General features: G+C 66.8%; 1 protein-coding gene across 13 annotated transcripts in view; it reads left to right on the top strand.

Moving 5' to 3' along the window:
- Window positions 1-6,768, top strand: part of GRIN1 (glutamate receptor, ionotropic, N-methyl D-aspartate 1) — a 25,687-nt gene extending 18,919 nt beyond the window's left edge. For 4 of the 13 annotated variants that reach the window (XM_008576486.1, XM_008576481.1, XM_008576482.1 and 1 more), the window contains 10 exons: window positions 48-212; window positions 287-405; window positions 515-627; window positions 696-844; window positions 926-1,083; window positions 1,328-1,489; window positions 1,684-1,793; window positions 1,886-2,031; window positions 3,309-3,419; window positions 5,674-5,913. In XM_008576486.1, the coding sequence (XP_008574708.1) occupies window positions 48-212; window positions 287-405; window positions 515-627; window positions 696-844; window positions 926-1,083; window positions 1,328-1,489; window positions 1,684-1,793; window positions 1,886-2,031; window positions 3,309-3,419; window positions 5,674-5,790 (1,350 nt within the window). In that variant the 3' untranslated portion in view covers window positions 5,791-5,913. Of the gene's footprint in view, window positions 1-47; window positions 213-286; window positions 406-514; window positions 628-695; window positions 845-925; window positions 1,084-1,327; window positions 1,490-1,683; window positions 1,794-1,885; window positions 2,032-3,308; window positions 3,420-5,673; window positions 5,914-6,002 lie in introns of those variants that run through there. The other 9 variants (XM_008576485.1, XM_008576488.1, XM_008576480.1 and 6 more) reach the window with 3 other exon arrangements.
- The last annotated feature ends 706 nt before the right edge of the window (window positions 6,769-7,474 follow it).

Below are 7,474 nucleotides of genomic sequence, written 5' to 3'. Positions count from 1 at the left end.
CGCTGCTGTAGCCGGAGCTCGCCTCCGCCGGCTCTGTCGCCTCGCAGGTGAATAACAGCAACAAGAAGGAGTGGAACGGGATGATGGGCGAGCTGCTCAGCGGGCAGGCGGACATGATCGTGGCGCCGCTGACCATCAACAACGAGCGCGCGCAGTACATCGAGTTCTCCAAGCCCTTCAAGTACCAGGGCCTGACCATCCTGGTCAAGAAGGTGGGCAGGGGCCGGGCGGGGCTGCGGCGGGGCCCTGGAGGCCGGGGCGGTGACGACCGCCTGTCCGCCCGCAGGAGATCCCGCGGAGCACTCTGGACTCGTTCATGCAGCCCTTCCAGAGCACGCTGTGGCTGCTGGTGGGGCTGTCGGTGCACGTGGTGGCCGTGATGCTGTACCTGCTGGACCGCTTCAGGTGAGCGCGACCGAGGGGCCGGACACCTGCGGGGCGGGCGGCGCCGGGCGAGGGGCGGGGCAGGGCCGCCCTCCCGCCCTCTCTCCCGCCCGCCCTCTGCGCCCTGCAGCCCCTTCGGCCGGTTCAAGGTGAACAGCGAGGAGGAGGAAGAGGACGCGCTGACCCTGTCCTCGGCCATGTGGTTCTCCTGGGGCGTCCTGCTCAACTCGGGCATCGGGGAAGGTGAGGCCACGCCCGGGCCACGCCCCGCTCCCCCTGCCCTCCCCCGCTGACCGCGCCTCTGCCCACAGGCGCCCCCCGAAGCTTCTCGGCCCGCATCCTGGGCATGGTGTGGGCCGGCTTCGCCATGATCATCGTGGCCTCCTACACCGCCAACCTGGCGGCCTTCCTGGTGCTGGACCGGCCCGAGGAGCGCATCACGGGCATCAACGACCCGCGGGTGAGGCCCGCCGGGCCGGGGCGGGGGTCGGCCTCGGTCGGGGCGGGCAGCAGCCTCGAGCCCCGCTCTCTGGCCCTGCAGCTGAGGAACCCGTCGGACAAGTTCATCTACGCGACGGTGAAGCAGAGCTCGGTGGACATCTACTTCCGGCGGCAGGTGGAGCTCAGCACCATGTACCGGCACATGGAGAAGCACAACTACGAAAGCGCGGCCGAGGCCATCCAGGCCGTGCGCGACAAGTGAGGGGGCAGGGAGAGGGCGGCCTCCACCACACGGCAGGAGTGAGCGGGGACAGTGTCCGGGGGCCCGGGGGGGGGCTGCGGGGGGCGGGGGGGGGGGGGGCCCCCGCCGGGGGGGGGGGGGGGGGGGGGGGGGGGGCGGGGGGCGGGGGGGGGGGGGGCCGGCAGGAGGGTGGACAGCGAGCATGGGGGCGGCGAGGACACCGCTGTGCGTAGCTCCCGTGACCCCTGCCTCTGCCCGCAGCAAGCTGCACGCCTTCATCTGGGACTCGGCGGTGCTGGAGTTTGAGGCCTCGCAGAAGTGTGACCTGGTGACCACGGGCGAGCTGTTCTTCCGCTCGGGCTTTGGCATCGGCATGCGCAAGGACAGCCCCTGGAAGCAGAACGTGTCCCTGTCCATCCTCAAGTGAGTCTGCCCCTGCAGCCCCACCTCCCTTCGCCACCCCTCTCCAAGAGGCTCCGCACCAGAAGTGGAGCCTCTCCAGTGCCTGACTGCACCAAGTCAGCTGCAGATGCCGCCCCACCCCGGGCAAGGCACTGCCCTCTCCGAGCCCCACCCCACCACAGGCCCTGCCCTGGCTCACACTTCTGCACCCCCAGGTCCCATGAGAATGGCTTCATGGAAGACCTGGACAAGACGTGGGTTCGGTATCAGGAGTGTGACTCACGCAGCAACGCTCCTGCGACCCTCACCTTCGAGAACATGGCAGGTGGGGCCCCCCCACTCCCCTCCACAGCTTGCTGACACCGGGGTGGGTTCACCTCCCTGACCAGCAGCTGAGGCTCTGGGTCCTGGACACAGGGGTCTTCATGCTGGTGGCTGGGGGCATCGTGGCTGGGATCTTCTTGATTTTCATCGAGATCGCCTACAAGCGGCACAAGGACGCTCGCAGGAAGCAGATGCAGCTGGCCTTTGCAGCGGTGAACGTGTGGAGGAAGAACCTGCAGGTAGGGCAGGCCACCCTCCGAGGCCTGGTACCCAGGGCCTGGCCTGGCCGTGGCCCTCCTCCAACCCCGCAGGCCATGGCGCTGGCTTTGGCTCCCGTGGGCAGGACTGGAGCTAGGAGCCTTGGCCAGGGTCAGTGGTGAGTGCTCCTGGGACACAGGGGCAGCATTCATGGGGGGCTGCCTGCAGGTGGCCACCCACTGCAGAGCCGGGCCAACGGAGGCCACGCACACTGCTCCAAGCCTCTGCCTGGCCCCTCTGTCTCCAGAGTCGCCCACCGGCACCCATTCCATAGGAAAGCAAACAGGCAGGGTACAGCAGGGGCCAACCTGTGTGTAGCACGTGAGTCTAAGATGCACTTTGCCCTCCGTCGTCCCAGGCCCCCTCAACACCCTTTGGGGACCCCCCTTTCCTGCTGTGTCCTTGTGCTCTGTGACTCCAATCCAAATTGGGCCGGCTCAGCCCTGCCTGGTCCCGAGGCTGTGTCCATGGGAATTTGCCACCAGCAGAGGTGAGGCTGCATGTGGGGCAGCCACAGCCCACCTGGGCCGGGTGGGTAGTGGGGTCTGGGCTGGTCCGAGTTCTGGTTCACTCCATCTCTTCTCTTTCTCTGGGTGCCTTCCTGGAGCCTGTGTCCTGAGATGAAGCTGGCATTGCAGCAAAGACTGGAGGGATGGGGGTTGCTGGAGCCCCCACACCTCTCATCCGCCCACTCTTGCTCTTGGCCCTGCAGGTCCCCCGGGGACCTGGCCGCTGCTCTCACTGGTGGGCACAGGCCATCTTGGCCATAAGATCTAAAGCTGGGGTCCTGGGAGCCGCCTCTGTCTATCGCTCCAATTCCATCTCGACACCTGCCTTCGGCCCCTTCCTGAATCTTGATGTATGTCCCCTTGGGAGTCAGCAGCCTCCACACAGTTTGGCTGGCGTCACCCAAGGGGCTGTTCCTCCAGTCCTTGGAGGGCTTCTCCTCCTCGGGACACTTGTAAGCCAGGGCCACCCAGGAGCTAGGGAGCCAGGTGGAACTCCCAGGAAGAGAGCCAGTCGGGACCCTCCCCGAGACCAGCCCCAGCACCAGCAAGGTCAGGCCTAAGACCCTGGGCAGGAGAAGAGGCCACCCTCAAAGGTCCAGCTGTCAGTCTGTCTGTCCAGCACAGGGAAGCAAGCAGAAGCGAGGGCCCGAGTGGCCGGCCAGGCCGGGCAGCGGCCCCCCGAGGAGCAGGCGAGGGCAGGTGTGGCCACCACCCTTAGCCATCTAATCACTTATACATATTCATTTTAGGATAGAAAGAGTGGTAGAGCAGAGCCCGACCCTAAAAAGAAAGCCACATTTAGGGCTATCACCTCCACCCTGGCTTCCAGCTTCAAGAGACGTAGGTCCTCCAAAGACACGGTAAGGGGGAGAGCACCCCAGTCCCACGTCTCCAACTCCTCCCTCGCTCCCCACCCGTGTCTGTCTCCCCTCCCCCTTATCATCCCACCCCCCTCCTCTGACTCTCATGCCCTGTTCTGCCCCCCACCTCCACCGAGCCAGCCCCCTTCTGCCCGCCACACTGGTGCTGTGCTCTCTCTCTGACTCTCTAGACCTTTCTCCCCAACCCTCCCCAGGTCCTCGGCTTTCCCTGTGTGTCTGCGTTAGTCTGCCTCCCCCTGCCCCCCATGCCATGACCTACACGCCATCCTGAAGCCGTGTCATGTCGTTGGTCAGTCAGTCAGCCTCACCACCTCTCTGGGCCACACCTGGGCCCTGGGAGCCCACAGCGGCCCTGTCTTGGGCCCCTCGCCTGTTGGGAGGCCACACCACCGCTCTGTTACATCGTTTCTCTCGCCTCTCCCAGAGGGGCCCGCCGCCTCACCCCCTCCCCGCGACAGCCCTGGAGGGGTGGCTGTGATGTCCCATCCCGTCCGTCTGTCTGGCCGCCGGCCCTGCCCCCAGACACCTGTCTCACCTGTCTCAGCAGAGCCATGCCTGTTGCATCCTCCATGTGGTCTCTGTGTGGGCCGGGGGCTGGGGGCCGGGCCTGGGTCCATATGGGTGGACGGCTGGGGCCTGGAGTTGAAACTGGCCCTCGGCCACAGGGGACTGTCAGGCAGGGAATGGGGTGGGATCAGAAGGGGTGGCTCCCACCCCAGGCTGAGCAGGGGCCCTGCAGGGAGTGGGGCGGCAGCTTCCAAAGTATCTGAGAACAGGTAGGGGTAGCCCCACAAGCCCTGGCCTGCAGATCCCGGGGCGACACTGGGGTTCCCAGATAGAGGCCCAGAAGGGGAGGCGTCTGGGAAGGAGACCAGCGCCTCAACTCCTGACCCCCAGCCACCCCCTCGGGGCCACTGTCAGAGCCAGTCTTTCTGCCCTTTTGAGCCCAGAATCTCCCTGCCTCCTGCCTTGGGCAGCTTGTCACTGCACAAGATATGCATACTCAGGGCTGGCCTGTGGCTCACTTGGGAGAGTGTGGTGCTGATAACACCAAGGCCACAGGTTCGGATCCCATATAGGGATGGCCGGTTGGCTCACTGGCTGAGCGTGGTGCTGACAACACCAAGTCAAGGGTTGAGATCCCCTTACCGGTCATCTTTTAAAAAAAAAAAAGATAATGCATACTCAGACCAAAGGCCCTCCAAATGGATCCAGCCTTGCTAGAGGCACCCTGGTCCCAGGCAACATTGTGGGGAAGGGGCCACCCAGAGAGCCAGCCCACAAGAACCCCAACCCATGGGCAGCATCGCCCTGAGGGAGCTTATGCTGCAGGGAAGAAATGGGACTTGCAGACGCTTCCCAGTACACAGGAAAAGGGGCAGACCTCCAGGACACAAACGAGCAATCCAAGTCCCAGGATGAAGCCACCAGGGTGCCCCAGGGGACCCCTGAGGTCTGGATGCTCAGCTTCCCCGAGATAAGGTCTCAGCACAGGGAGGATGGCTGGAGAGTGTGGGGCTGTGGGGCTGGTTGCAGCTGCAGGCTCAAGGAGCAGATGAGGTGCAGTCCCTGGGGCCACCCAGGCCCCAGAGAGTGGGTGGAGCCTGCGCTGCAAGATCTGAGCCTAGGGCCGCTAGGGGCGCAGGGCGGTGAGAAGGAGGTGAGCTTGGGCCCGAGAGGACTGTGGCATGAGGCAGTCTGGGGAAGGAGACGGTATCCCGGCAGACAGGAGAAACAGCGTTTTGGGGGCAGGTGGCTAAAAGCGAGAAGCACAAAAGTCGTGCAAGTGATGGGCCACTTTCAGAGGGTGGCACTGAGTTCCAGGGCCCTGCCTGGAACTGATCCGGGTACAGCTCAGAGACCCTTACAGTGCCCTTCTGGGGATACGTTGTCAGCAAAATCCTTGCCCGAGCCACCCTGGGCACCATCCTCCGGGGCCAGCCCTGGCACCATGCAGCATCTGGGGCTGGCCCCGCCCTGCAGGGTTAACTTCAGGGCACTGCCAGCTGGGGGGCTGGGTGGGGCGGGCAGCCCAGCTCCCACCCTGTCTCTGGGGCTGGAGGGAGGCCTGGGTGGGGGGCTCCTTCGGGCAGGGTGGGCTTGGTCCAGCTGCTGAGATCCTCTGCCCCTGTCCCGTGGCCGGTGTGGGCCAGGGCGGCACTGGGCGCTCAGGGCTGGGGTCCCTGGCGGCCGGCGGGGCCAGCGGGTATTGATTGTTGGTTCTTATTTATAGAGCACCGGGGGTGGACGCGGCGCTTTGCAAAACCAAAAAGACACGGTGCTGCCGCGACGCGCTATTGAAAGGGAGGAGGGCCAGCTGCAGCTGTGTTCCCGTCATAGGGAGAGCTGAGACGCCCCTCCCCCGCAGACAGACAGACAGACGGACGGGACAGCGGCCCGGCCCACGCAGAGCCCCGGAGCACGATGGGGTCGGGGAGGAGCGGCCCCAGCCTGCCCAGGCCGCGCCCGCCCGCCGGTGGCCGGTCCACCCCATCCCGGCCCCGCACGTGCCCCCCGCCTCGGGGCTAACGGGCGCCTTGTCTGTGTATTTCTATTTTGCAGCAGTACCATCCCACTGATATCACGGGCCCGCTCAACCTCTCAGATCCCTCGGTCAGCACCGTGGTGTGAGGCCCCCGGAGGCGCCCACCCGCCCAGTTAGCCCGGCCAAGGGCACTGATGGGTCCTGCTGCTCGGGAAGGCCTGAGGGAAGCCCACCCGCCCAGAGACTGCCCACCCTGGGCCTCCCATCCGCCCACCCCGCTGCCTGGCGGGCGGCTTCTGCTGGACCAAGGTGTGGACCGGAGCGGCTGAGGATGGGCCAGAGCTGAGCCGGCTGGGCAGGGCCCTGGGGTCTCCGAGCAGTGGGGAGAGGAGGCTAAATGGCCCCGGCCTCCCCCCAGCCGTAGCGGGGCCCGCGGCCCCCGCTGCCCGGGTCGCCCCTCCTTCAGCGCCCGCCTCCCTCTGCAGCCCGCGCCCCACCACTCTCCTCTTCCTGCTGCACCTCCCACCCGAGCCCCTTCCCCACGGTGGCCCTTGGCTCGCGGCTGCCTCGGGCCTCCTCCTCCAGACTCCAAAGGGCCGAACCTGACGCTGGCTCGGGACTGTCCTCAACCGTGCCCTGCACCTTGAGCGCTACCCGCTCGCCCTCCCCTACGCTCCTGGCGTGTGACCCGCCAGCCACCTTGTACAGGGCCAGTCCTCCCGGTACCCGAGCACGCGCTTTCCCCGTGCAGCCCGCGCGCTGCTCCTCCGCCCGGGGACCCCGGCGCGCAACGCCCCCCCACCCCGTGTGTGCAGTGGTGATGCCTAAAGGAATGTCACGAAATTTTCGGTCTGTGTCGCTTGTTGAGGCCGGCAGGGGGTGTGGAGGGAGGGCAAGGGGACGGGGGAGTGACGTCGGGGGCGGCGGCAGGGCAGGAGCGCCCCGGGGCGCAGCCCGCTCAGGCGTGGGCGGCGGCGTTGAAATAAAAACTCGGCCTCCCCCCAGCCGTAGCGGGGCCCGCGGCCCCCGCTGCCCGGGTCGCCCCTCCTTCAGCGCCCGCCTCCCTCTGCAGCCCGCGCCCCACCACTCTCCTCTTCCTGCTGCACCTCCCACCCGAGCCCCTTCCCCACGGTGGCCCTTGGCTCGCGGCTGCCTCGGGCCTCCTCCTCCAGACTCCAAAGGGCCGAACCTGACGCTGGCTCGGGACTGTCCTCAACCGTGCCCTGCACCTTGAGCGCTACCCGCTCGCCCTCCCCTACGCTCCTGGCGTGTGACCCGCCAGCCACCTTGTACAGGGCCAGTCCTCCCGGTACCCGAGCACGCGCTTTCCCCGTGCAGCCCGCGCGCTGCTCCTCCGCCCGGGGACCCCGGCGCGCAACGCCCCCCCACCCCGTGTGTGCAGTGGTGATGCCTAAAGGAATGTCACGAAATTTTCGGTCTGTGTCGCTTGTTGAGGCCGGCAGGGGGTGTGGAGGGAGGGCAAGGGGACGGGGGAGTGACGTCGGGGGCGGCGGCAGGGCAGGAGCGCCCCGGGGCGCAGCCCGCTCAG

Source organism: Galeopterus variegatus, unplaced genomic scaffold (genome assembly GCF_000696425.1).
Source record: "Galeopterus variegatus unplaced genomic scaffold, G_variegatus-3.0.2 Scaffold1360, whole genome shotgun sequence".
In the NCBI taxonomy this organism is placed as follows: Eukaryota; Metazoa; Chordata; class Mammalia; order Dermoptera; family Cynocephalidae; genus Galeopterus; species Galeopterus variegatus.
The sequence above is the reverse complement of the archived record's forward strand: the minus strand, read 5'-3'. Positions and strand labels throughout refer to the sequence as shown.